Source organism: Cordyceps fumosorosea (genome assembly GCF_001636725.1).
Source record: "Cordyceps fumosorosea ARSEF 2679 chromosome Unknown scaffold_18, whole genome shotgun sequence".
Classification (NCBI taxonomy): Eukaryota; Fungi; Ascomycota; class Sordariomycetes; order Hypocreales; family Cordycipitaceae; genus Cordyceps; species Cordyceps fumosorosea.
Window position 1 is genome coordinate 348898 of NW_017387318.1, and position 26811 is coordinate 375708.

General features: G+C 55.6%; 9 protein-coding genes across 9 annotated transcripts; 4 read left to right on the forward strand and 5 right to left on the reverse strand.

Annotated features, from left to right (window-relative positions):
• Positions 1 to 236: 236 nt before the first annotated feature.
• Positions 237 to 6559, reverse strand: ISF_06787 (amino acid permease 2; the record flags this gene model as incomplete). Its single annotated transcript, XM_018850391.1, has 4 exons — positions 237 to 766; positions 5094 to 5580; positions 5634 to 6030; positions 6099 to 6559. 4 exons carry the CDS (start codon positions 6557 to 6559, stop codon positions 237 to 239), a joined length of 1875 nt encoding a protein of 624 aa, XP_018702431.1.
• Positions 6560 to 7156: 597 nt separating this feature from the next.
• On the reverse strand, positions 7157 to 7582 carry ISF_06788 (hypothetical protein; the record flags this gene model as incomplete). Its single annotated transcript, XM_018850392.1, has 1 exon — positions 7157 to 7582. One exon carries the CDS (start codon positions 7580 to 7582, stop codon positions 7157 to 7159), a length of 426 nt encoding a protein of 141 aa, XP_018702432.1.
• A 1625-nt stretch (positions 7583 to 9207) lies between these two features.
• Positions 9208 to 11406, reverse strand: ISF_06789 (CTP synthase; the record flags this gene model as incomplete). The annotated part of the gene is made up of 7 exons (XM_018850393.1): positions 9208 to 9367; positions 9423 to 9668; positions 9721 to 10424; positions 10472 to 10943; positions 10997 to 11052; positions 11106 to 11152; positions 11358 to 11406. 7 exons carry the CDS (start codon positions 11404 to 11406, stop codon positions 9208 to 9210), a joined length of 1734 nt encoding a protein of 577 aa, XP_018702433.1.
• A 1126-nt stretch (positions 11407 to 12532) lies between these two features.
• On the forward strand, positions 12533 to 14419 carry ISF_06790 (hypothetical protein; the record flags this gene model as incomplete). The annotated part of the gene is made up of 1 exon (XM_018850394.1): positions 12533 to 14419. One exon carries the CDS (start codon positions 12533 to 12535, stop codon positions 14417 to 14419), a length of 1887 nt encoding a protein of 628 aa, XP_018702434.1.
• A 2238-nt stretch (positions 14420 to 16657) lies between these two features.
• Positions 16658 to 18187, forward strand: ISF_06791 (indoleamine 2,3-dioxygenase family protein; the record flags this gene model as incomplete). The annotated part of the gene is made up of 2 exons (XM_018850395.1): positions 16658 to 17103; positions 17158 to 18187. The coding sequence occupies 2 exons, from the start codon at positions 16658 to 16660 to the stop codon at positions 18185 to 18187; spliced, it is 1476 nt and encodes a 491-aa protein (XP_018702435.1).
• A 137-nt stretch (positions 18188 to 18324) lies between these two features.
• Positions 18325 to 20281, reverse strand: ISF_06792 (Major facilitator superfamily domain, general substrate transporter; the record flags this gene model as incomplete). The annotated part of the gene is made up of 4 exons (XM_018850396.1): positions 18325 to 19256; positions 19322 to 19661; positions 19774 to 20020; positions 20106 to 20281. 4 exons carry the CDS (start codon positions 20279 to 20281, stop codon positions 18325 to 18327), a joined length of 1695 nt encoding a protein of 564 aa, XP_018702436.1.
• Positions 20282 to 21606: 1325 nt separating this feature from the next.
• On the forward strand, positions 21607 to 24101 carry ISF_06793 (ferric-chelate reductase; the record flags this gene model as incomplete). The annotated part of the gene is made up of 6 exons (XM_018850397.1): positions 21607 to 22050; positions 22098 to 22504; positions 22566 to 22795; positions 22848 to 22909; positions 22958 to 23079; positions 23138 to 24101. 6 exons carry the CDS (start codon positions 21607 to 21609, stop codon positions 24099 to 24101), a joined length of 2229 nt encoding a protein of 742 aa, XP_018702437.1.
• Positions 24102 to 24277: 176 nt separating this feature from the next.
• Positions 24278 to 25314, forward strand: ISF_06794 (hypothetical protein; the record flags this gene model as incomplete). Its single annotated transcript, XM_018850398.1, has 2 exons — positions 24278 to 24350; positions 24458 to 25314. 2 exons carry the CDS (start codon positions 24278 to 24280, stop codon positions 25312 to 25314), a joined length of 930 nt encoding a protein of 309 aa, XP_018702438.1.
• A 283-nt stretch (positions 25315 to 25597) lies between these two features.
• On the reverse strand, positions 25598 to 26527 carry ISF_06795 (Cell division protein Cdc14; the record flags this gene model as incomplete). The annotated part of the gene is made up of 1 exon (XM_018850399.1): positions 25598 to 26527. One exon carries the CDS (start codon positions 26525 to 26527, stop codon positions 25598 to 25600), a length of 930 nt encoding a protein of 309 aa, XP_018702439.1.
• Between the last annotated feature and the right edge of the window lie 284 nt (positions 26528 to 26811).

Here is a 26811-nt window from a genome sequence, read left to right on the forward strand (position 1 = left end):
AGAAGGAAACAAAGACGCTGAAAGATCAAGGGAATGTACGATTAAATGACTTGTATTTTGGATTTGGCATAAGTGTGACTTTTGAAGCGATTTTAGGATACTCGGCGCCGGGCAACTTCCTTATAGGGATGAAATCATTCTTTCATAGACATTCTTCTAGTTTCAGAAACGCATTGAAAACTTGAATTTTAGGAACAAACGATATACTGTTCAGCTCTTAGGTGTCCATGGCCGCTTCATTTCTGTTGCGCGCGGCCTATTTCCTCATCAATCATGGCCGTCTCCATCGGATCGTCCCTGTTTCTGCCTGGGGTGCTGAGATTGCTCATGCTGTACCCGTCAAAGTCCAAATCGTTCCCAGTCTCGCTGCTTTCATCCGAACGATACATACGCCTGACCTTCTTCCTCCCGCTACCAATGTGTAAATTTCGCTTCAAGTCACTCATCTGATCGTCCAGGGCCCCCAATCCCTGGCCCAAAGCACCACGGTTCAGATGCGCGCCGGCATCAATGAGGCGATTTTTCTTCCGAATCTCCTGCCAGCGGGTCATGCTTCCAAGCTCGAGAATACTCATTCTGCGCATTTTACCGATGGGATTGCCAATCATGATTGGGCGCCACGCCTGCTCCTCTTCTATCATGGCCTGCGGGTCATTTGGCATGGATGTTCGCCGGATGGTCGACTTTCGTCTTGCCTCCACCACTCGATCCATCTCGTCAAACTTGGATCGTGGGATGATTTGAATCTCAACAAAGCGGACAAGAACTAGAAGCAAGAGTATTGTCAGAACGAACAAAATGCCTGCAACCACGCCAGTCGCCACCTGCTGCCCGAGGGTTCTTGTGACATGTCCCCCCAGTGCGGTAGACCCTGCAGCCAAAATAAAAGCAAACGTGTGAATCAATGCAAATCCAGCAGTTACTCGAGGAAAAGAAGAGTAATTCGTTCTCTTTGGATTTCTCGCGGAAGAGCCACGCTGTCGGCCCGTCATCCCTGGACTCAGGTCTGAACAGTCGAATGTCTCCATGATTAGGCCATTGCATTCCGAAATGGCAAGACAAGAGAGAAAACCGACACAAAGAGAAAATAGTGTCGGTAGGCTGATGTGCATTGGCGGGCCGGTAGAAACCGCCGCGTAGCAAATACCAGCCAACGGGAGCAGTATTGTAAACACCGTTCGGCGTACCATGTGCGATGACCAAACAACGCGCTTGTCTAAGGTTGCTTTGCTGGTGTTGAGCTGCGCGAAGCGAGATCTAGAGAAAATATTTGCTTTTTGGAATGGGATTGCCAACAGCGCACCCAACGCCATGCTGGCAACTAAGAGACCGACTTCAGGAGACCGGAACCTGTAATGTCTCGAGGCCAAAGAACCCAAGAGAACAATAATCAGGACTACCTGGCAATAAATCCAGGATGAATATATCGCCATCACTAAGAAACCGGGTTGTCGAAGCATCTCCATGGACAGGACAATGCCGTGGTACACCTCTTCTCCCCACCACCTGGGTCCAGTCTTGGCCCTGTGCATCATGATCTCACCGCGTGCGACACGACGGGAAATATCAGGACCTGTTCTGACTTCCGCAACAGAACGCCTGTACGCCGAACGGCGGACTTCAGGACAGACGACGTTTAGAAACAAGACCACAGCGATGAGAATGATGCTGACATAAAACCCCCAAGTAGGCGTATACTTATCAATGATGGCTGCACCAACGAGGAAGCCGACTCCGAGAGAGCCAATCCAACACCAAGTCCAAATACCGAGCCACACACCCATGCCGCCTCCGTGCCGGCGTGCATCGTAGTGATCAACCACTTCCTGATGAGGGTTTACGCTCATCAGAGACGCACCAAACAGGTCAGTGAGTATGGAATGAAAGTTCATGCTGGCGAATCCCAGTGAAACACCCATCAGGGTCCTTGAAGCGAGAAGAAGCGACCGCCACTCGACCGAATCCACCAGTCTCTGAGAGGTCACTGCAAGAGCTTGCGGAAAGAGGAGTGGCATGGCAAGGACGAGACCAGTCAAAATATAGGGCTTTCTACCGTGAAGTAACGGCAATGGCCACAGTAGAAAAGTTGGAATAGCCATGCCAAAGAAGCAGCCCGTATTTCCATGAACAACAACGTGGGACGGGTCAATGACGTAATATTGAATGGATGGTACCAGTCCGGCATAAATCCCGAGGATAATGCCAATCAAGGCAGTGCTTATACAAGCGACCGAAGCGACAAACCGCTTGCGAATAGTCGACCAATCTCTGGCGATGGGCTGCCTTCGATGCGATCGCGCCAAGTTGAATCTCTGTCCCGCTTGGAGACTGACATGTGAGCGCCGTCGCAAACTGATGCGATGATCGACAGGCATTTGCCGTCCAGCGATGTCCCGCTCTGGGAGCTGTTCATCGCCCACCTGAAAAGCGCTTTGCGGTGCTGTCTCCGTCGCAGTTTGGTACGGGTTCGTATAGGCTCGCTGGCCCCCTGGGGGGCCTGCTGGGCGGGTTGGGCCTCCTGGGCGACTTGAAACACGCATTCGGGGGTGCACAGAAAAAGACCGGTTACCATCTTCTCCCATTGTAGTACCCGGAAGTTGGAAAGTAACGTGCCGCTGTGCTAGAGAGTGTTCCTCTGATGTTGGCATAACACCGTCGTCGGAGTAGTTTTCCATTATATCCCGGAGACGAGGTCGATTGTCGGCAGCTGAAAAGGTGTTGGCATGTTTGCGCGTGGGCCTCGGTGATGAACCGTCTTCTTCATCATCCGAGAGAACATGGTGACTGGAGCAAGATAGGCCTGAATCGGAGCTTGCCCGCTCGCCGCTAATATCTAGACAGCTAGTTGAATTTGAAGCGTGGTGGTGAGGTAGATCAACAGCCTGGGAAGCCATGGATACCGCTTCGTTGACTAGTCTCTCCAGATCGCTCACCGCACGACGAAATAAAAAGCCGTCGAAGCGCGAGTCCGATCGCGTAGAGTACTTTGAGAGTCCTGTGACCTTTCGTGCTAACTTGATATCGGCCAATGCCGGGTTCTCCAACGTGTTGGAGTTGGATCGAGGGCCGGATCTCGCCGGACGCCTGGTGAGTTTTGTTGTGTAGGACTCGGGATACCACAACATTTCGCGTAGCCACTTCGAGGCTCTGGTGTAGTCGAGAAGCGAACCGACCGAAAAGCTGCGCTTGAGAGCGCTTTTCGGTAGCAGAGCAATTTCTGCCGTGGTCCCGTTCACATTATCCGAGTAGCTGTGGGACATGTTTACTAAAGATAATTTTGGGCGTACATGGCGAGTTGGAATTGGGGCAACCAGCTTGTCGGAGCCTTCGTTTTGGGGGAAAGTCCCACAGGCCGAAAGTCTGTGACGGGTATCTGCATAGCATTTAGACAGAAGGTGGCAGATAAATGGCCCATTTAACACACCTTCTGCATGCTGCCAAGCGAGGTCGTTCTGACCGGGTGAGGGCGTCTGCACAACCAAGTGATGATGACCTGGGTGTGACCCAAGTGTACTGAAAGACGCCACACTACAAGATTTCTCATCCAAACGCTGAATAGCGTCCATGGGGTCTGAAGACTCGTACAAAGGAAAGGAAAAGGCGTTGTTGGTCCGAAATTGCTGCAAGTGCGATGTGTTGGTGTCCGACACTGGCGTATGAAGCTGACGAGAAACGGAGCCATCCTGCTAGGGTGCCTTGATCGAACTCGGGCGAAAGTCGTCTCTGGCAGCTGGAGTTGTCTTTGGAGAAAACAAGTTTCGTACTATTCGAGGAGGGAATTAGAAAAGTATGCAAGAAGGAATCCTCGAAGAAATTACCAATCTTCAGTCGCTTTTTGTTGGGTTCTTCGGATCGACGGGCCCTGTTTTGGCGATACGGGTTCTCTTTTTCAGCGACAGAATTGACGGTACTCAATCCAGACACATTCTGAGATTTTGGCACTGAAATACTATCTTGATCAATTCTGTCTTGGAGCGGCATCAGCGGCTGGCCGCGACGGTCGCGGAAATTCGCCTTAGTCGGCAGGTAGATGTATGATCCAGTCTCGATTATGGGTCTGGTGATAGATGTTGATGTACGATTGCTAGGAGCAGGTGTGCTGTCAAAGCTCCCAACGTCAGAATCGGAGTCGACCGATTGGTGAGCAGTAGGGGGCCAGGCCTCTGTGTGCGAGTAGAAAGAGAATAACATGTCTCCTCGATGACTGCCTGCGACCGATGATGCAGTGAAGATTAAAAGAGCTTTGTTACGATGATGAGCAGCGCATGTTGAGGATGCGGCAGAGATCGACGCGCAAAGGGGCGTTGGTTGCTGCAGACAGATGCTGTGGCAAGAGGTTGAGCTGGAGGGAAGCGGCGTGTGAATGAGGGGAAGCTGCACAAGATTTAATGACGAAGTAGAAAATACTGATAGGAATTTAGAGAAGTAGATGTAGGATCGGAAATAATGACGGGGTGTTCGATGTTTGCTGCATTGAACATGCTGCGTTTGCAAGTAGACAGTCGAGATTGACTTTCCGCTCCGGATATAAATACAGCACTTGGCGGGGCAATTAGGGATACCTGAGCAGGTACCAACGGTTGTGACAACAGTATATTTATGAGTCAAAGAATTGCATTAAATATTCATTAATAGTCAACTAATCCATTCTAATAAATAGGTTGGTTTCTATTCTTAAAACCGTAGACAGTCTCCGTGAAAGTTGCCTGCGGGCGGGTTTTAAGCGGGCAGCCTGTCAAACGGCAGCCTGAAATGTATTGTAGCGTTTCTGAGAGACTCCCACTAATATTGACGATACTAATCGCACACTTTGCGTCCTTCAACATAGGCTACCGGGCCGTGATACTTTCTCCTGCCACCCATGAGATAGTACACAAAGGCAATTACGCCAGTAAGACCAAACAGCGGCGCCGCCCAATTGAAGCCCTCGACCGTGACAGTGCTATCTTGAGGCCAAAAACACCAAAAGAAACTGTAGAATGAGAACAGCACGGCGACAGTATTAATAGGAGCACCCCAAATTCCCAAAGAGAATCTAGCGGGCGGAAGCGTTTCCGGGTGGGCAATGCGCCGCCACAAGAGACAGCCAATACTCAGGCAGTAGCACTGAAGGATGGCGACGGTACTCAGCGAAATCACGGCATAGAATGCCACGGGACTGCCGATGTAGACGAGGCTGAGCAGCGCGGTCGTGGTGCCGGTCACAATGCAGGCGTTGGTCGGGATGCTGCGCACCGGATCGACCCTGCTGATCCAGCTGGAGAAGGGCAGGCCCTGATCGCGGGCAAAGGCAAACAAATCACGCGTGACGGAGGCTAGGTACGACAGGTTCCCAAAGATTAAGAGCAACAGGATGACGATGAGCACCACGTTGAGCCACGGCAGCGACATGGACGCTCGGAGGACGAAGATGACGGGATAGCCGGTGGCGTCGTCGAGGGCGAGGTCAATATCCGGCACATGGTACGAAATGGTGATGAGCGCGATGAAAATGGTGACATAGTTGAATGCCCAGGTGGCCAGCATGACGCGGGGAATAGAGACGGACGCGTCGCAGACTTCCTCGGCCATGTGTACTGCCTGCTACATGTTAGTGCCTGCAAGTCTACCATCTTAGGATCTCTGCTACCTACCGAGTCAATGGCCGTCTGGCTTGCGAGCGCGGGCAGCTGGCCAACCATGATGGATAAGCCTGTGCTCGGCCAGCCGCCACGATCTTCCCAGCTGCCCCAGACTTGCGAATGCGACGACACCTTTGGGCCGTTGACCCAAATGGGGACAATGAACCCGGCATAGGCGAGAATGTGCAGCACAAAGACTGCGTTTTGCCAGTACGGCAACCACCTGGCGCCGAAGACGTTGGCCGCCACCGCCAGCACCGACACACCGATGACAATGACGGTTCCGTGCCAGTTCGGCGCCGACTCCGCATACGCTTCGTTGTTGACCTTGACGATGGCCTGAAGAAGCGTACCAATGAGTATGAGACCCCAAGCATTGCCCGCCTGCCACGCCAGCGTCGAGCTCCATCTATACCACCTTTTAGCAAAAACCAACGCATGCATCACCAACATACGCGCTCACACGCGAGTACTCACCCCGTAAAGTAGGACAGAGTCTTTTGCACGCGCTCCGGCGCAAACTCCGAGACCCAGTGGTACTGCGCGCCCGCCGTCGGCGCCATGCTGGCCATCTCGGCCATGCTGAGGTACACGGGCCCGAAGCCGAGGAAGCACCACACGCTCGACCACAGCATCCCGGCGCGCCCGCCGTCGACGAGCGCCGGCGAGACGCCGAAGATGGCGAGCTCCCACGCGGCCGTCGCGAGCGCGACGAAGGAGATGAGCGACCAGAGGCGGAAGCGGCGGACGAGTTCCTGGCTGCGGCCCATGCGCCGCATGTCGTCCACGTCGCCAGGCGAGGACATGTGATGGGCGCCCGTATCTTGGGAAGGGGAAAGCTCCGGGTCCATCGCGGCTCTTGAGCTGGAAAATGCTTTTGCCTTTTCTGTGCCACTGCGTGGGTAGTCGCTCCTGTCTGGGGGCGTCGAGGAGATCATGCTGTCTAAGTGAGGTTGGGCTGGCAATAGACGACGGACTGGATGTCTGGTACGTACCCGACAGTCCGTGACCGACACTTACTTTTTGACAGAGCAGAGTTTGTTTCCCATCCAGAAGAGCACTAACTGAATACTTAATATGCACGTCGTAGCAGGACAAGGCTCTAGTGGAGTTTGCAGCGTATCATCACTAGAGACTTGGCGCCCAAGGCGGCATAACACCGTGGTTTGGGCGGCAGTCGCTCCCACGGTGTTGTCGCCGTTGTATTAAATAATTAAACAGAGGAATGTTGGTAGATAGGGGTTGATGTAGGATTTTATCGAAGATCCATCGTCTATATAGATAGTTGGGTATAGTTGGGTGCGTAGTCTGGGAGGACGCAAGGGCAGCATGGGGTTCGGAGACTTTTTATATTGCATTTGATGACGCTGTAAGTAGAAGAATAGAAGAATAGACTAAAGGTCCTAATTTTCCTAGACAAGGATCAGAATTACTTCCTCCAGATGAATTGAGATGCTTTGTATGCAACAGACATGAAATCCGCTTCGTTACTGGCAGCATCGGATGCTTTAGAAAGGAAATCGTTGGCCGGCTCACTATGCCTGTTCAGAGATCCCCATCAATCCATCGTACACCGTTATTTCACCACCAGAATTGCCCGCCGTCTTCAAAAGCCCAATTGTCTCCGCCATCCATTCCTGGCAGCGGCGCGCGGCACAGCTGGGTAGAGTCGCACGCCGTCGCGCATCTGCATGAGCGGCGGCTGATTTCCGCGGCAGACCTCGTCCACGCGCGGCAGGGTGACTTTCCGCAACGTGCCCAATCTCAGTCATACCGGCAAACGCCACCGCATTGGAAGGGTGCGCAAAGGTCGGCTTCCTCTCGTACTGCATCGCGCCGTTGTCGACTGGTCCGATGACGTTGAAGAGGACGCCGCGGGCGTTGGCGGTCTGCACCCACAGGGAGTGGTGTTTGCGTGGTTCGCCGTGCTCTTGGACGAGGAAGACGGGGTAGAAACTCATGAAGGTGATGGCGATGGCGATGGCGATGACGTTGCAGCATGGAGAGTCAGCGTTTTGTCGCTTTTTGTTGTTGTGAGAGGTGAATCATCTGCCTGTCAGGCAGCAATGCAGCTGAGATGTAAAAGGTAACTATATTTGACCTCTTTTATTTGTTTTGTTTCAAGGCATTATAACTCGGACTTCCCTCCAGCAATAAAAGTAACCTTCAAGTCTTTGGCTGCACCGGCATTCAAACTGGCAACCCGGGGCACTGAGTTTTGGTCTGATACTGTAGCTCCCAGGCTGGTCTAAAATTGCCTTGAAATTTTGCTGCTGCAATAGCCCTTGTGTACTGCAGTAGCAGGGAAGAGATCCACGAGGTCTTTTTGACGCGAGAACAAGCGTCTGCTGTTCGTCTCCCACAACAGTACACTGCCTCCTAATCCGCATTGATAGAAGGCCGGAACGGCGAGACGAAGGTCGGCCCCGGATTCTGCGGCAGTGACATGGTTGAGAAGAGAGCCAACTCAGATCAACGCGCACGCAGCCGGGGTTGGCCCGGCAGCTCTTGTTCAGATTCGGTTCGGCATTTGGCGAGCAGATATGTGCCACTGCACGAGGGGAATGGGCATCTCTAGCAGCGTGATGCCTAAACAAGTACACCTGCCCATTTCTGGAACGAAGTGGCTCGGCGTCCCCCTCGAGGCAGGTAGGAGGCAAGTCCCAATGAATCTGGCGTCGGCAGTGGTCGGTCAAGAGGGAGAATAGGGCTTGCAGGTCGTCAAGTTGCTGCAACCGGTAATTGTTTCGTCCGAAACTGTCACTATGCCGCTCGCCTAGTACGCCTGGGGGCGGGTTGGTTGCCTGGCGGGTTACTGGACCATGTCTCTTCGGAGATGGTTGCGCCTTCGACTAGGACTCCTTCGACTATGACTCGACTTCATCGTGGCTTCATATCAGTCCAAGCATCATATCTAATGCAAACTCGTCCCTGTCACGCAACGTAACCACTTGCTTCTCGGCCCTCGACCGCCTGCAACCCTAAATTTTACTCGTTTATCAGCGATCCAGTCAGAGCTCATCAAGTTGTTTTACATCTCAGGTGCCATACTACAATACGAGATGTTTTGCACGCCACTTGCGCAAACGACCGCTAACCATCAGCACGTTATCTGGCCTGCGTATGTAGTTGCTGGTCTTGATTGCGACTTCTACCAAGTTCCAAAAAGAGAAAAAGATTCGAGGTAAACAGCGGCGGTAAATCATTCATGAGCGTCTACATGGCCCAAATACGACATCGAGCGCTGCAACCTTGAGAGTTTGAGGCGTCAGAAGCGCTTGGCTGCCGCTGTTGGCGTTGGTCAAGATGCAGTGCAGCTGACACGATTTCAAGTGAGCGTAGTTGGGTCAATTTTGATTTGAGATGAATTTTCCTGGTTTTTTTTTACTTGGTATTCTATGTTTATGTCATTTATGCCATCCGGTCCTCGAGAGGAGATACCCAAACGTCTCGAGGACATTCTATGTTGCAAACACCCAACGCCGTCCATGTAACCCAAAATAATTTCGTAAATCTAGAATCGTCTATATCTATGAAAGACGCGTATTTGTACTGTCAGTCTAGAACAAGCCCAGAAGGACGCCCTCTAAAAGAGGCTGGCATCACCGGTTCCGTTGGCACCGTCCAGCTTATGGGTCATCGTCTTGACCACGGTCTCGAAGCAGCCAGAGCTAGCAGCGACGAAGCCCAGGAGAGCAGGTGAAGGGCTGAGGACCTTGCTTGTGAGCTCAGGGTGAGCTTGCAGACTATCAACAAGTTAGCAAGTTACGAATCGTCTAATGGGCGCTTCTGAGCTCATACCCAACGAAGAAGGGATGATCCTTGATCTCGATGGTCTCGACACGCTCGCCCTTGTCGTCCAGAGACGTCAGGCTCAAACCAGCAGCATCAAGCTTCTCAATATACTCGGGGTTGACCTCATAGCGATGACGGTGACGCTCCTCAACAACCTCAGCTCCGCCATACATGGCACGCAGCTTGCTCCATTCCGTTCCAGGCCTGAAGTGAGAAGTGCGAGTGCCCAGTCTCATCGTGCCACCCATTTTCCTGCGGATATGTAAGCATACGCCAATGTACCTGTTCAAGTAGATCAACTCACTCCTTGGAGCCTTCCGGCATGAAAATAACGACCTTGTTCTCCGCCTCAGGAGACATTTCTTCCGAAATAGCATCCTTGATGCCCATGACGTGACGGGCATACTCCATGACAGCGACCTGCAAACCAAGGCAAATGCCAAGGAAGGGGATTTTTCGCTCACGGGCATATTTGGTAGCCTCAATCATGCCATCAACGCCACGAGAGCCGAAGCCGCCAGGCACAATGATACCTTGGGCCTCGCAAATAGCCTTCCAGGCATTGTGGAACTTGGTGGGATCCTTCTGCTGCATGTCCTTCTCGAGATGCTCAGAGTCAACTGAGACCAGGTTGAGCTTGCGACCGCAGCGCATGGAAGAATGCTCCAGGGCCTTGTGGACACTCAAGTAGGCGTCATCGAAAGAGACGTATTTTCCGACCAGCACGATGTTGACGCGCGACGGGTGGCGCTCGGGTGTGACGGTCTTCTTCCACAGGTCCCAGAGGGCCTGTCCCTTCTGGAACATAGCCGGGGGCACAGTCAGCTTATCAAGCCCGAGGCCGTGTTGCAGGAGCTGGAGAAGACCTTGCTCCTCGAGCAGCAGAGGAACCTGGTAAATCGTCTCCATATCGTGAACACCGATGACTTGCTCATACTCGGTTTGGCAGCTGTTGGCAATCTTCTTGATAGTAGCATCGGTGAGAGAACGTTCACAGCGGCAGGCGATCTATCGCGAGTTAGCAACGCTAATGCCAGAGTGACGAGAGTACCTACCACATCAGGGATCAGGCCAGCGCTACGCATTTGTCTAATGGCGTGCTGCGTAGGCTTTGTCTTCTCCTCGCTGTTGATGATGGGAACATAGGACACAGAAATGTTGAAGAAATTTTGGCGTCCGAGCTTGTGTCTCAGCTGAACAAGGGCTTCGGTGAACGGGCCGGACTCGAGATCACCGACGGTACCACCGAGTTCAACAATGCACACGTCGGGAGCCTCACCCGAGTCATCAACAGGGGTGTTGGCGACACGCTCGATCCCTTCCTGAATAGCGTCCGTAATGTGAGGAACAACCTGAACAGTCTTGCCCAGATAGTCGCCACGACGTTCCTTTTCAATGACGTGGGCGTAGATCTTTCCGGTCGTCATGTTGCTCTCGCGGCTCAAACGAATGCCAAGATAGCGTTCGTAGTTGCCGAGATCCAGATCGGTTTCGCCTCCGTCGGCCAACACGAAGCACTCTCCATGCCTAACAGACTGTCAGTGTCGATCAATCGCGTCGCATCGTCTAGCTGGACATACTCTAGCGGGTTCAGGAGTCCAGCGTCTGTGTTGAGGTAGGGGTCGATCTTGAGGGCCTACAAAGTCCTGTTAGAACCGGCGATAACGCGCGTAACACAAGATGCCGTACAGTCACGCGAAGACCCATAGTCTTCAGCAACAGGCCTGCACTGCTGGCTGTTGGTCGACCATTGTTAGCATTCGAATTGTGAGAGTCAATGCATCGTTCGTACCGATAATCCCTAAAAGACAATAAACGAGGTTAGCCTTGTCACAAAAAAGAACCAAACACGCCGAAGTCGCGTGAAGCTGATCGTGCCAATGTTCCCCGCCATGCACGTCCCGTGTGAATGACCTGTGAAAAAAAGTCTCTTGTACTCACCCTTGCCGACACCGGAGATGACTCCGCCATTTACAAGAACGACCTTCATATTGAGAGTAGAGCTGGGTATCGTAAAGACAGGAATTTGCCAGTATAGAAGCAGATGCTGGCGTTGAAATGGTCGAAGACTGGAAAAAAAAAGTTTTGCCCACTTGTACCATGAATCTGGTTATCGTAAAAGGAAAGAGGGTCCTCAAAAAGATGGCGCGCCATGTTGATGACTAAGACGGTCCTCGACGGAGCCGACCTACCCTACACTTGTAGCGCTGTAGGGCATTTTACCTGTAGAGGCAAATGCGATTAAAATTGAGACACCTAATTAAGGTTTATTATTAAACATGTAATTGATCGTCGTGTCAGCAGACTGGTCGGATAGTTGTGCCCAAACAAGCAAATCAGAAAATTTACCACCTGGCTAACTCAAGATGCAGTCAAGTAACTCGTTATCGAAGTGCAACAATTTCCAGTCAAATCAGTTCATAGTGCCTAAGCCGAGTTCGTGAAATTTAAAGCATCAGCGTACCGACTGACATGCTCAATCAATATTACGGCATTACAAAGTACAATAAACGCCCACAACGGAAATGACATGTTCATTTGTCCTTTTCATAAAGGTCCTCCTATCGTGCTCACCCGCTTGGTGGCCGTTGTGCATTACCAGCCCTGAGCCAGTCAGACCCACGGCCAAGCCAACGTCGCCAGTGCATCAACTTGATTAAATAACTGTGAATTCCTCCTTCAGTAGACTTGGTAGATTTTTTCTCCATTTATCCAAATTTCCTCTGCTAGTGTACTCCACGGGCCGAGAGTCGCTGGGTTGCCACGCGCACCGACTTGCGTGCACCCTACTTGACTGGAATGCGGTCGTTATCGAGGCCTAGCAACCAGGAGGCCAAGAGGGACAACCGCAACGTCTCTTAAATACGTCGAGCGATTTTTGGACCATTTCGGTATTCTTGGGCCATTCATCTAAGTTTCTCGTTCGGGATTTTTACAAGTTCGAATTGAACCACTTCTGTCGACAACTTCTTCGTCTTTCTTGTCTTTTTCCCTCGCCTTACTTACCTCCCGTGGCCTCACCTACACTCTGCCATATACTAACCCTACAGCTGTTTTAAGAGTTCATTCTAGACTAAAGTGAGCTGCTGCTTGCCCCTCATCTGCACCATTTCACAATGGTCCTGCCTGAAAAGCTCGTCGGCCTCGGCCTCGGCTTCAGCAGCCTGATGTCTCCCACCGACGGCGTCTCGCACAAGGCCCTGAGGCTCCGTGACCTCGGTGATCTCGCTGGATCTTCGACGACCGACCTCGTCCGCTTCAGCGGCACCCTCAAGGTGGCCCGCGGCATCGTGGAAGATCATAGGCGCTCCGAGACTATCGAGGTCCCGACCAGCGGACTGGTCTCCATCCTGAACCGCATCAAGGCCCTCGAGAAGGAGGTCCAGGACATGATTGACGGTAAGAGGGTGAGCGAGAACAGCAAGGCTGTCAAGTCCCCGCCGTCCAGTTCTGCCTCGGGCGGCTCCGCATCTTCCTCGTCTAGCGCTGTTTCCTCCGGTGGCGGCTCGGGTGGCGGCTCGGGCAGCAACGCCGGTAGCTCCGACTCCGGCGGTGGCAAGTCTGTTAGCAACCATGGTAGCAAGTCTGATAGCGGCAACTCTGGCAGTGCCAGCTCCGGCAGCAGCTCCAGCCCTCCGTCCGCCACCGTCTCAGGCGCTGCTGGATCGTCCGGTGGAAGCAGCGACGGCAAGGACGACTGCGCCCCCGAGCATCTTCTCTACCGCCTCGGCGGCGCCTCCCTCGAGCACCGTTCCATGACTTCTGTAAGTGTGCACCATCCCCTGTTCCGCCGAACTACTAACTGCACCCTGGACTCGGTCTCTGGCGGCGGCAGCGGCGGCAGCGGCGGCGGCGATGGCAAGAAGGAGAGCTCGGCCCTGCCCAGCGGCGCGGCCGTGTTCAAGGAGACCTCCTCCTCAGGCGCTGCTGACGACAGCGCCACCGACAGCACTGGGAGTCCCGCCGCCGATACGTTCGCGCTGCCTGCTGCCGCCACCGCCGGTCCGGGATCGAAAGCGAAGGGCAGCCCAGAGAGCGACGACCACGCCGCCGACACCACTGTTACCACGACGATGACTTCGACGAGTTACATGACCGTGACCGTTCGTCTCCGCCCGTTCGTCTCCATCACGGCTGCTGGCTCTCCCGGCAAGTATTCCAACAGCCCCAGCATCCCGGACCCCGCCGGTCATCGTTTCAGCAATGCCACCACCGCCCTCGCCACCGAGAGCGAGACGACCACGCCGTCTCCGGCCTCCGCTCTTCCTGGGAAGAACAGAATCTTTGCCCAGACGAACGACACCACTGCCGCTGTCGAGGCGCCGTCTGCTTCGTCGTCCTCGCCGGTCGGCAGCGGGCCGAGCGCGCTGTCCTCCGACTCTCCCAGCCGGCTGAGCACTGGAAGCGCCTCCAACTCCAGCGCGACTGACGAGGCTGCGACGACCCCCTCGAGTATGGGCGCGGAAGGCGGCGACGACACCAGCGATGCGGTGGACAGCGAGGCCCTCCTGGCGCCGAACCATCAGAAGAACCTCACGCTCGCCTCCGCGACCGCCGTCGTGGACACCCCCACTCCAGCGGTGCCCAGCAGCAGCATCCCCAGCCCGGAGCCGAGCGGTCCGTCTCTCCCTCAGAACACCACTACCACCACGGTTCCCGCCGGCACGCCGCCCATCAGCGGGCTGAGCAGCGCCCCCTCCCTTCCGGACGACGGTGCTGCTAGCCTCACGGGCACGAACAGCAGCGCAATCGCGCCTGAAAACGCGGCCGTGTCCGGCAACTCGCCGGCCAAGAAGACCACGTCGACCATCACATCGACCTTGTCCATCACCGTCCCCGCCGGCGGCCGATCGACCGACGCGGCGGACCCGGAGGCCACCACCGCGTCCTCGTCGGACGTGGTGGCGGCGCCGGTGAACGGCACGCTGGAGAAGCGCCAGAGCGGGTTCAGGACGGTGCGCAGCCTCCGACGCAGGACCGCCGCTGCGGTTGAACATGACTAGACGAGGGGGGATGGCTTACGTTTCCCTTTGGCGTTGAGTATTCTTTATGCTATGGGGACCGACTGCGTTTTCGCTAGCAACGGCCGGCGACGCAAATGGACACCTTTCATTCATTACCCATCACTCACTAGATGTCCCCCTTCGCCTTTTTTTTTTGGTGTACATCTGCTCCGCGATATTTCCTGTGTATGCTGTCTTTTGGCTGGGGTTTGTCTCATTTCCAGAGCTGCCAAGCTGTGCTTATTCATCTTGATTTGGATGGAGCCATCAGAGTTTTCTCTAGATTGTTTCCATTTGTCATGCAAATGGGCTGGTACAGTTTTCTCCCTCTTTGGGTTGCTTGTGTTGTTCTGGCTCGCAAACTCGGTTCTGGAGACTCACTCTCGCATGCATTCGAAGCAAGCAAGGACTGTGCGTGTGTCGTGTGTCTTTCGGAATATATTCTGCTCTTTTTTTGTTTCGTTTTTATTGGAAATGTTATGGTGGTTATGGTGGGAGGAACAAGTCTCGGCATTCGGGAACCGCGCCATGGTCACACTAATAATTGGCGGCGGTGCGCCCCGATAACCGCTTTGGTCAGGCCAACCAATGTCTCATTCTGCAACTGGGAGCTGGCAATTTCGACAAGTTTGCGTTTTCTTTGCACAACAATAAATCGTCACCACAAGTGTGGTTCTCTCTCAATTGCTCCTCTCTTGGGTGTGTATGTACTGTGCCACTTCTCGTTGATTCCATCTGCGACCCCGGCATGTGAAGGCTTCTCCGCAGTATTAACAATAACCATATTATAATCCTCGAGCGGCTGCATGCATCCTCTTGTAAAAAAAGTGCGAACGACAATCTATCTATTCATGTGGAGATGCAATACAGCACGATAATAACATGCAGTGTCCCCCCCCTCCGACGTGCGGAGCGCGGCGGATCACTGACGGCGTATTACGTTTCGAGTTTTGATAAGCAAAAGGCGGGCGCAGCCAGGAATCGCCCCCCCCTCCTCCCCTCCTTGTCCCCCCCCTCCCTCCGAGTTATCGGACTTGAGGACACGGCCAGCGCCCGGCGCCGTGATGGCCGTAATGGTGTGTTGGCCGGAACGATTCCGGCCAATGGCCCCTCTTTTCAGGCCGGGCAGTCTCGGTAGCTGGTGGGCCGCATGACCCAGCGACGGACTCTTGGGACTCTCCTTCAGCCCCTTTGTTTCGCTCGAGCATCGTCTAGCGGCGCCTTGGTCTTCCCCAGTTTGGGTTGGGCTTGGCGGCGGGCTAGCGATTACGGAGTGCATTGATGACCCCCCCCAGAAGCCTGGGAGCCTGGAGCCTGGGGAGGGAGGGGTAGAGGGGGGAGGAAGCCCTGAAGGGGGCCAGTGCGAGGGCGAGAATTGCAGAGCATGACCCAACGCCGCCATGATTGCATTTGCTTTGTTATGGCGGTGGCGAGGGTGGTTGGAAGAGAAGAAGGGTTGGTTGTGCCTTCTGTGTTGGCACTGGACTTGTGTGAGAGAGAGGACAGACAGGATGCATCGCTGCTAGCCCACAGCAACCATTTCTCACTGCTCTTCGTGCCAAGTAATTCCTATTACCTCTCGGAGTAACTGGTAGTGTACTCCGGAGTTGCTGATCACTGAGCGCTCCTGCACTTCCTCGCGTTGTCGGCCGTGACGACCTCACTCACCGCGACAACGACCATCTGCCGACCGTCGGGCCACCGACACCAATTGTCTCCGGCTTCATTTCATTTTTTGTTGGGTCTAGAATGCCCAGTTCAGCAAGGGCTTGGAACCCTGGGGAAACCATGCAGCGTGACCACTTGTCCCCCGCTCCGTGAGGCCGGAATCTGTTCCGGCCACTGAGTACTTATGCGGCGCGACGAACCTGTCCATGGTGTTGAGTTTTTTGAACTCTACTCTTCACTCTTCAATATTCCTCAAAAAATCCAGTAAATTCAGCCTCTGCTTTGAGAGTTGTCTCATACTGATTTTAGCACTTGATACCTTGACTCTTCTACCATATCTTCACTTACACGACTTAGACCAAGTCACTTACACACCATCTCACCCTCAGACTCATACTCACACTCACGTTCACCCAAACTCACCCACCCTCACACACTCACATACTATCTCACACCCATTTTTCATTTTTATACTCACGCACACTCATACACATAACCTCATTCTCACTCAACCTTTACCACAACCTCTCTCAACACACTTACTCCCTCAACCCACCAACACACATCATCATGGGCTCCATTGGCGGCGCCACTTTCAACGTCCTCGACGACACCCGTCCCGAGGATACCTCCATGCCCGCCTTCATGGTCTCCACGACCCGCGGCTTTCTGCCCCGCGCCGACCCCGTCGTCACCCTGCCTAAGGAGTTTGAGGCGCTCGAGTCCATCCTGCAGCGCATGCCCGTCAAGACGCTCTCCGGCGAGCCCGGCCTGCTGGCCGAGTCCAAGCTCGGCCCCGAGGTCGACTCCAGCTTCCCGGACCTGACCGACGCCATGGACCTGTACAAGGACAACCTGCCCGTCATGAACGCACTCTACCGCGACTACTCCTTCCTCGCCTCGGCCTACCTCCTTGAGCCCTGCCACGAGCGCTTCGTCCGCGGTGAGGAGTACGGCCTCGGCCGCCAGGTCCTGCCCAAGCAAATCTCCCACCCCATCGCCCGCTGCGCCGAGATGTAAGTTCAACCACAGCCTCATCAGTTTTCCCTTTCACTGATGTCTTGTTGTAGCTGCGGCTTCCAGCCCTTCATGGAGTACGCCGGCTCGTACGCGCTCTTCAACTACCGCCTCGAGGACCCCAGCAAGGGCCTCGAGTACGACAACCTGCGGCTGATCCGCGCCTTCGAGCACGGCCTGCACCACGACTCCTCCGAGGCCGGCTTCGTGCTCGTGCACATCGACATGGTGCGCAACTCGGGCCCGCTCGTCGCCGGCGTCATGAAGTCCTTCGACGCCGCCGCCCAGACCGCCGCCGGCGGCGACCCCGTCGCGCTCCGCCGCGGCCTCAACACCGGCCTCGAGGACATCCTCGGCGCCATGCAAAAGATCAACGCCGTCATGGAGACCATGTGGGGGAAGTCGCGCCCGACCGAGTACACCAGCTTCCGCACCTTCATCTTCGGCATCACCTCGCAGTCCATGTTCCCCAACGGCGTCGTCTACGAGGGGCTCAACGACGGCAAGCCGCTGTCCTTCCGCGGCGAGAGCGGCGCCAACGACTCCATGGTGCCCCTGATGGACAACTTCCTGCAGGTGCCCATGCCGGAGACCCCGCTGACGGAGATCCTCAAGGACTTCCGCAAGTACCGCCCCAGCAACCACAAGGCCTTTTTGCTCTTCGCCAAGGAGCGCTCCGAGGAGCTGAACCTGCGCACCTACGCGCTCGGCCTCAAGGGCGCGACGGCGCCGGCGTCGGAGGAGGAGAAGGACCTGCTGCGCGTGTCGCGGAGCCTCTGGCTGCAGATCCTGAACCAGGTGCGCGACTTCCGCTGGCGTCACTGGTGCTTCGCGCGTGAGTACATCCTCAAGCGCACATCGCACCCGACGGCCACGGGCGGCTCGCCGATCGTCACCTGGTTGCCGAACCAGCTGTTCGCGGTGCTGGACGAGATGGCGGTCATCCACAAGACGGGCCACGAGGACGGAAAGGGCCTGGGTGCCGTTGCTGAGGACGTCATGGAGGCGGCCCTGCGCCAGCGCGATACTCTCCAGAAGGAGGTTGACAAGTACTGCGCCGAGCGTGGCGTGAAGCGCAGCTAGATTTAGATATACCCGCACGCGCCCATGTAATCACGAATATTTCCTTAGTTTTTTTGAGTGTAAAAGTTCGGTATTAAATAAAATTGCTACTTCTTCTACAGCCAATCTTGCTGAGTGTGAACCTGTGATGTGGACAATTACAGGACCATACCCTTGACCTGGTCAATCTTCTTCAGGTTGACATTCTTGAGCATCATCATCCAGATTAGAGACAGACCCATGATGCACGTGCCTGCAATAAGCATAAACTTTTGACTACTGGCGTAGGCATCCATGATCGCTGTCCGTTCCGGGCTGCCGACAGGATAGCTCAGCTGCATATCCAGGTCGTCGTAGATTTCCCGCCACTGGTCCTTGACGGAGTCTGGGAGAAGCTCCTGCAACTTTCCAGGCAGCGTGTTGGTCCAGATGCCACCCGAGATGCTGTTGCCGATCGCGCCGCCAATAGTTGCAATCAGCGAGAGCACAGCCATGGCGGAGGCGACCTCGTCATGTAACACCGTCGCCACCACCGAGACCTGCTGGCCGCCGATGATGACGCCGCCGCCCAGCGACATGAAGATCTGGCACATGATGATGTACCCCAGGCTGTGATTCGGCTGGCGAAAGTAGATCAACAGGCCGACGCCCAGGATGTACAGCGGGATCCCCCACATGAACACCCACTTGTAGCGGCCGGACCAGCGGATCAGGATGCCGACCAGGAACAGCTCGATTCCGCTGACGACGTTGAAGATGTTGTTGATGTACCCGGCGCGCGCCTGGGAGATGTCGTAGACGACCTGTAGGTACGAGGTGAAGTAACTGTTCCAGCAGGCGTAGGAGATCTGGTAGGTGGCGGCGATGAGGCAGGCGCCCATGACGCACGGCGACTTGAGCAGCTTCCAGGGGACGACGGGCACGCTGGCGCCGAGGCGCTCCCACAGGGCAAAGGCGACGATGAGGACGAGCCCGAGGACGAGCATGGCGATGATGTAGGCGGAGCGCCACTGGTCCCTGGAGTCGGCGGCGATGGTGAAGGGCAGCAGGAAGAGGACGAACCCGGCGCTGAGGAGGAACACGCCAATGACTGAAAGCACGTCAGCATATCGGACCGGCATCACGAGAAAGGCAGGGGGGCAAGGGGAAACGCACCGTCAAATTCGACAAAGTGATGCTTGAGGCTCTCCGCCCAGGAGCGGCTGCTCCGCTGCCGATCCAGAAGGCCGTTCTCTTTGGCGAGGCGCTTACCGCGCTGCAGCATGTAGATCATCGGCGCCGACACGGCGGGCAGGACAATGGTCCAGGCGCCGAAGCCCCAGCGCCAGTTGCTCTCGTAGATGGTCTCGGCGGCCTTTGGTCCGCCGAACGCGGTAATGATGTACGACGAGGAGGTCAGCGCGTAGGCAAAGGCACGCATCTTGAGGGAGGAGAAGTCGGCCGTCATGATGTCGACGGCGAAGATCATGCCCGTGAAGCCGATGTTGTAGAAGACCTAAATGGGACAGCAATGAGCATTCTTTCCCTCTTATTTACTTTATTTTTTCATTTTTGGCGCTGATGAACCTGTGATGGCCAGCGTCGATGAGGAAACCATATTCTCTTACATTGGCGGCCGTGTAGACGGCAAAGCTCTTGCTGGCGGCCATGAGGACGAGGCCTAGCGTCGAGAGGACCATCATGGCGGAGAAGCCCCAGGTACGGTCCCAGATGTTGAGGATCTTGGCGATGGGCATGTACGTGGCGGCAGACAGGATGCTGGTCATGACGTTGATGACGGGCATCAGGGAGTGGCTCTGGAAGTCGCTCGTCACAAAGGGCGTGAGAGTCTCGGAGAGGGAGCCGATCATGGCCCTGCAAAAGTAGAGCAGCCACATGCTTCAAGCTTTACCGTTAGACTTTCAAGCACTCATCATCGTCGTCACCACAGTGCACATACCAGCAATACACCACAACGAGGGAGGACTTGCTCCAAGACAGGGCGATGGCCTCGGCGATGCGAACGCCATCCTGGTCGTCGTCTGAGACGAGTTCTTGGAACTTGGTCACTTCGGGCTCCTCGACAGGATTTTTGCTGTCCCGGGACGGCTGCCTGTTGATGGTCGCTTCAGTCATCCTGGCGAGTTGTGGGTGAGGCAATAATTGGTGATCCAAGCTCGACGACAAGTGACAGGATGGCAACAGGGCAAGACGTCTTCTTTTAACAACCAGGCTGGACCCGCGTTAATTTTCTCCTAGTCTCTTCCGAACCCACGAGAGTCCACCCAAGAAAGCGCCGTCTCAAGAACGTGCCGTTTGTACCGGCCTAGGCTTGGGGTTTCCTGGTGCCCGAGGATGGACTAACTGACTAGTGAGCTGAGATGGATCTTATCAATCAGCAGCTGAGGATGTGGTTGCTGTGGTTCGTCGGGCACCGCCGTCGGATGCCAAGCAGGGAATAAGACGGGATTTGTTTTTCTTTCCAAGAAAAGATGTTGCAGTTCCTCTCTTGGCGATCGCCTTTCACCACCAGAACCGACTGAATGAATGAACCTCCAGCCAGGGACAACTTCAACATCTCCACTAATACCAAGGCTGAAGAAAAACTCAGCTCGGCTATGGAGCGTTGTCGGAGAGAATTTTCATTGTTCATTCAAGAGTGCCAAGAGAATGCGGAGTCTAGCAACTCTACTATTGGATCCTGCTTTTGCCTATATGGATGAATACTTGCGCCTCCGCTGCTCAGTGGAGCAGACGGTTTGGGAAATCCCCGAGACGAGCGCACGCGTAGGGGGGCAACTTGATGGTCTGATTGATAAAGTATCATTGCCGGCCATCAATTGCCGTCTTGGTATTGGTGATGCAGGGGCGCGGTTTCTGCAGCATGTAAGCTGGGGAGGATGCACGAGGCTTAAGTCGCGATGTCTGAGACGTGCTCGGAATCCGAAACATTAATGTTGAATATCTTCTTTACATCCGTTGCACAATTTCAGTCTTTCCTTTTATTGTGACTCCTAGAAAAGACCAATACCGAGCCGCACAAGTGGCTTCGCATGGTGCCATAATCAGCCGGGGCCGCGTATGACATTTCCCGAATCCTCTCCTTCGAACGAAGCCTATGTCGGACGAGAAAAACTCACCTGCGCTACAAATCCTCTTCAGTATGGGTTTCATGTGGGGAAGGGGCTTTTCTAACTCTTTTTTTCCATGGCCTGACAAGGTGACTCGAAAATGCACACATGATCCGCTCATGTGCTTGCTGTCTTTGACTGTGGAGACCGTTTACAGCCGTTGCCTATCAATCGCATCTGATAAGGAATGCCTTCGTCCATGTATCACCGGCATCCTCGGGCGCGTAGACGTGCCTCAGCAACACTTTGTCGCAGAAATACCTCCCGGACCTACATCTACTTGCCTAAAAAAGCCATGAAAAATATTTTTGAAAACTTACCGTGATAATAATGAAGGCCCAGCTCGCCTCGCTCGGTCTTCTGCTTCTGACCGCCCGCCGCGGACGCTGCGCCGAGGAGCCCTCGTTCAACCGGACATGCGCGGAGAGCTGCCAGAGCGCCCTCTACCCGATCCTGTTTACCGACTTCGTCCCCCACAGAGCCCTGGAGGAGCAGAGATGCAGGAGCAACCTGAGCCTGGCGTCGACCTACCTCTGCGTCGACCTCTACTGCGGCGCCGCGACGCGGCGCCTCGCGTGGACGCGCGAGAACAGCACGTGCGCGGCTCGGTTCAACATATCCCTACCGGAATTTTCACGGTTTGCGAATTATACCCGCGAGGAAATTTCGCGCATAGCGCGGATCCGGCGCGGCGATGCCCTTGGTCCGCAGTTCCCGCGTGGTGAGCCGGTCCTGCCCGCGCCGGAGTACTGTGTCGGTTGGTTCCAGACGCTGGTACGGCCTCGGAAAACTTTCTAGTCATGATTTTCAAGTTGACGTAGAACTCAGGATGCCTGGCGCTATTCAAACCTTCATCACTTCTTATACGGGTAGAAGCCGTCCTCATCGTATCTCCGAGCTCCGTCGCTAACACATCCCGGCGCAGGGCGGCCGTCATGGCGTTTTGGGTCCTGGTGGTGGCTTTCGGTTTCCTCCACCGGCTCTACCTAGCATCCTGCCGCGTATACTACTCCTATCCATCATTGCAACTAGTGCCGCTGCCTCCTATTCGAGCCTCGTGGCTGAAGCGTCGGCTCGTCCTGCCCTCGACGTTCGGATACCGATGCGCCCAGAGAGTTTGGGGCTGCAGCGTGCCGCCTCGACTGCAATCGCTGACGATCCTCACTTTCGTCTCCATTAACATAACATGCTCGTTTATTGGATACCGCATCACACGCGAGAATTATTAGTACGTCAACTTGCTGCGAGGTGGTTGTGGTAGGCACGCACTTACACCGTGGGCCACCTAGTTTTGACGATGTCGTCGAACAAGGGCTTCGCTACGTTTCTGACCGGACTGGCATTATGGCCTTTGTAAACTTCCCCCTGATATGGCTATTCGGCATGCGCAATAACTTTGCGCTCTGGCTCACGGGATGGGACTTTGGCACCTACAACAGCTTTCACCGCTGGACAGCACGCGTTGCTACAGTTCAAGCTATAGTGCACTCTGTTGGCTACACTGTACTTTTGCTGCGCCGTAAGTTTCTTGTTTTGTTGAACCCCTTTGAAAAGTCGCTAACGAAGTGTAGAAGGCAGCTGGAATGCCTTGTATACAGAATACCTTGAGCCGTACTGGCTGGCTGGTGTCTTGGTGAGTCCTCTCAAGCGATAAAGAATGTCTGTCCACTTACAACAGCAGGCTACAATTTTCATGTCTCTAATAATACCGCTTTCAAAACCTTCATTACGGAGATACTCCTACGAATTATTTCTTGCCATCCATATTGGCTTTTCAGTTTTGTTGTTATTTTTCATGCTCGGGTAAGTGCCTCGCGCGTCAACTTAGGCCAGCAGGCTTCCTCGACTTACACATTCACAGCCACGTTTCCATCTTCGAAGGCCGCTGGAACGGATTCGTCCGAGTGCCCACCTACATATGGATATTTGACCGCGTGATGAGAGCGCTGCGTGCAGCTGCCTTTCGTCCTTTGTCGTGGGGCAGCCAAGCGCACGCTTTATACTGCCCGGCTGCAGACATTGTGCAGCTGAGCGTGCGCCTGGAGTGGTATTCGCTGCGCAAGCCAGACCCGGGCACGTTCTTTTACCTGACGGTGCTATCAGACGTCCAGTCAAGACTGCAGAGTCACCCGTTCACGGTTGCGTCCGTGGTGACGACGGCCCCCGCCAGCGGCGTGGGGGAGCGCACAGCCTTGCTTGCACCCGTGCATGACAGTGACGAAACTGCTGAGATAAAAACTGATGCTTGCTCAACATCTGTTGACTTTTTAATCCGGCCGTATGACGGGTTCACTGCCCAGCTGCGCGAGCTGGCGCAGGAAGCAAAGTCCTTCAAGGTGCTCGTGGAAGGCCCGTACGGCACGAGCCATCCGCTCCAAACGTATAGTCACGTCGTTTTCATCGTAGGAGGGACAGGCATCGTCACGCCAATTTCCTATCTCCCTTGCCTGATCCTCGACCCGAAGCGCAATCCAGACGTGCACCTACACTGGGCAGTTCGCGAGCCCGCGTTCGCGAGCATGGTCCTAGATCAGTACCTCGGCGATGCTGTCAAATCGGACAACATCTCAGTGACGCTCCATGCTTCGCGATTCGTCAACATACAGCCCGTATCATCCTCCGAGCGCGGCATCTCGCAGCTCATGGGCCGGCCCAACGCAGCCGCCATCATCGCCGCCGTCGCAGCATCCGCCGGACAGGGCCGTCTGGCCGTGGTCGCGTGCGGCCCGGAAGGCCTCCTCGACGACGCAAGGCTCGGTGTGGTGCGCGCACTGCAGGCGGCCGCATGCACGATAGACTATTTCCAAGACAGTTTTGCCTGGTAGGCGGAATAAAAGGCAGGGGTTGTTGCCGCCTGAGGTTGGCGGGGTCGTGCGGGCGTGCATCCAGCCTCGCGGAGCAAACAAAATCAGGTGCATGGCAACAAATCCATCCTAGTCTTATAACTCGAGGGTGCTCCCCTTTTGCGTTTCCGATTGCTTGCAAGAACGCACTTCTCACAATGAAGAGTCGGCCGATAGCGTACCGTGCCGTGTGGAAGCGCGATGGACAATGCGAAGCCAACCAACACAGCTGTGCGTTTCCCCCCCGGACGCGCAAAGGCGCGCCGCGCCGTTCCCGTTCCCCCCTGCCCCCTATCCGTGTACTACATATTGCTTGGACTTGACTGACATTTCCCAAGGCCTGGACACGGGACACGGGGACCAGTGCTGCGACAACGGCTCGTACTGCTTCGTCGACTCCGCCGGCGTCTCCAACTGCTGTCCGCTCGGCTCCAACTGCGTCGGCACGTCGCCCTGCAACAGCCGATCGTACTTTTGCACGCACACAGTCACCGCCACCGTACTCCTTCCGGCCCCCTCCTCCGTCCTCACCGACACCAACACCACGCAAACGGGCTGCTGCGGGCGGAGCTGCCCGGAGCCGCGCTACTACTTGTGCCCGCCCGACCTCGGCGGCAACTGCTGCCCGTTCGGCTCGCAGTGTCGCTCCGACGGTAAGTGCGTCGGCGCGCTGACCACGACGACCACGACGACGACCACCACCACCACCACGTCGTCGACGGGCCGCCCGACGGTGACCTGTCCCAGCGACGTCTGCGGCGGCAACGGCACGGTGGTGAACCCCGGTGGCGGCGGGGGGTTGTCGACGTCGACCAAGACGGGCATCGCGGTGACGGTGGTGGCCGGCGTGGGCGTGGTGGCCGGGTTGGGTGCGTGGCTGTGGGTGCTCAGGCGGAGGTATCGCGCGCGCGCGGCGGAGTCCATGTGGGCGGGGGAGTCGAGGGGGGAGGTCAGCGAGGCGCCGGGCAACGACGTCGCGGCTGTCGAGCTCTACTCCCCCGTTCAGTGTGACGACGAGGACGGCGACGACAGTGGCGGTGCTGCGCACGGGCAGAGGCCGATGACGGAGATCTTCGAGCTGGAGGCTAACGATGTAGAAGGAATTAATGCTATTGCGGAAGAGGAGGGACTTGATACTATCATGAGGGGGGAGGCATCACGGCGAAGTAGCGCCGATATCAGGGGTGGTCAATGATTATTATGACGACGTGATGCCTATTTTCATTTCATATTCCAAGCAGTCTATTTACCAAATAACTCCAAGCATATTCGTACATGATATTTGCAGACAAAAGAAAGGAGAGATAGCAAAAAGAGACCAAGTCAAGGCTAAAAAGTAAACCATACCAACTCAAAGTAGTCATCAAATCCCTTGATACTTTTCAAGATCAAATGTAAATGTCACAGCATCCAGTGCTGTAGACACTCGTGGACCGTCTCGTCAAGCCTCACAAGCATTGCGTTCGGACGGGCCTCGTTCACGCCACCACGCCGCCAAAAGGCGCGCACGTGCGGAGGTCCCTCACCAGGTCCTCCACGTTGCTCAGATACCTGCTCAGCAGCTGCTGCTTCTCCGCCGTCGCCAGCGTGCCCGCCACCAGCGCGCGCCTGTCCCCCCCGCGCGCAGCGCCGCCGCCAAACGCCCCCGCGAGCTTGCTCGGGCTGCGCTGGAGCATATCCGGTAGCGAGTCGCGGCGCTCCGCCCGCGGGATCGACGGCGTCTCCGGCATCAGGTAGAAGTACAGGAACTCGACCAGCTTCAGCTTGACCTCGCGCGACGTGGCGCGCGCCTTGAACAGCGAGGTGACCGTCAGCAGGCCGTCGAGCGCCTCGAAGACGCGCGTGTTGGCGGGGACGTCGATGAGCGCGACGACGAGCGTGAGCAGCGTGGCGGACTGGATGGCCGGGCAGTTGAACGGCTCCAAGAGGTCCAGCAGGAGCTGAAACGTTGACAAGGTTAGACTTTTGCCCAAGGGGGAACAGGAGGGGGGGGGCTGAAAGAGGCCCTTGGTGGGCGGGTGCAGCAGCATCGCGCCCTGCAGGAGGTCCAGCGCGCTGAGGATGAGCAGGTCGTTCTGGCCGTCGCCGCCCTTGGCCATGAGCCGGTCGAGCGTGCTGATGAGACGCAGGCCGACGTTCCACTCGAAGCCCTCCTGCAGCTTGAAGAACTCGCGAAAGGCCGGGTCCTGCGCGAGCTGGCCGAGGTCCTTACGCGGCGGCGAAGCGGGCGCCTCATCCTCCCCCTCATCGCCGTTGTGGTAGCCGTCACTCTCGGCCTCGTCGCGACCGCCGGACGAGGACAGGCAGATTTGCGCCAGCAGACCCTCGACCTGGCGCAGGCCCTTGCGGACTTTGGGGCCGTCGTAGGAGGACAGGTTGTCAAAGGCGAGAGATAGTAGATTTTCCATTGTGATAGAGTTTGTGGTTGTGCTTTTTTTTTTGGATGTTTTGATTATCGTAGGGAAGATGACGATCTCGTCGTGGTGAAAGTCTGTCGTTTACTCGGGGCAGCTCTGCACTTTAGCGTTGGGACCACTGGCGCCGTGGCGCGAGGGAGGCGTATATTGAGTCGTAGGAATTCAGGTAGGCATCGATATCGAATGAAACATGAAGATGAGGACAAACAATGGATGAGAAGGGAGGCCGTGGACGTTGGCCGAGCAGGTTGACCATTGGAATTATGGAGATTCGC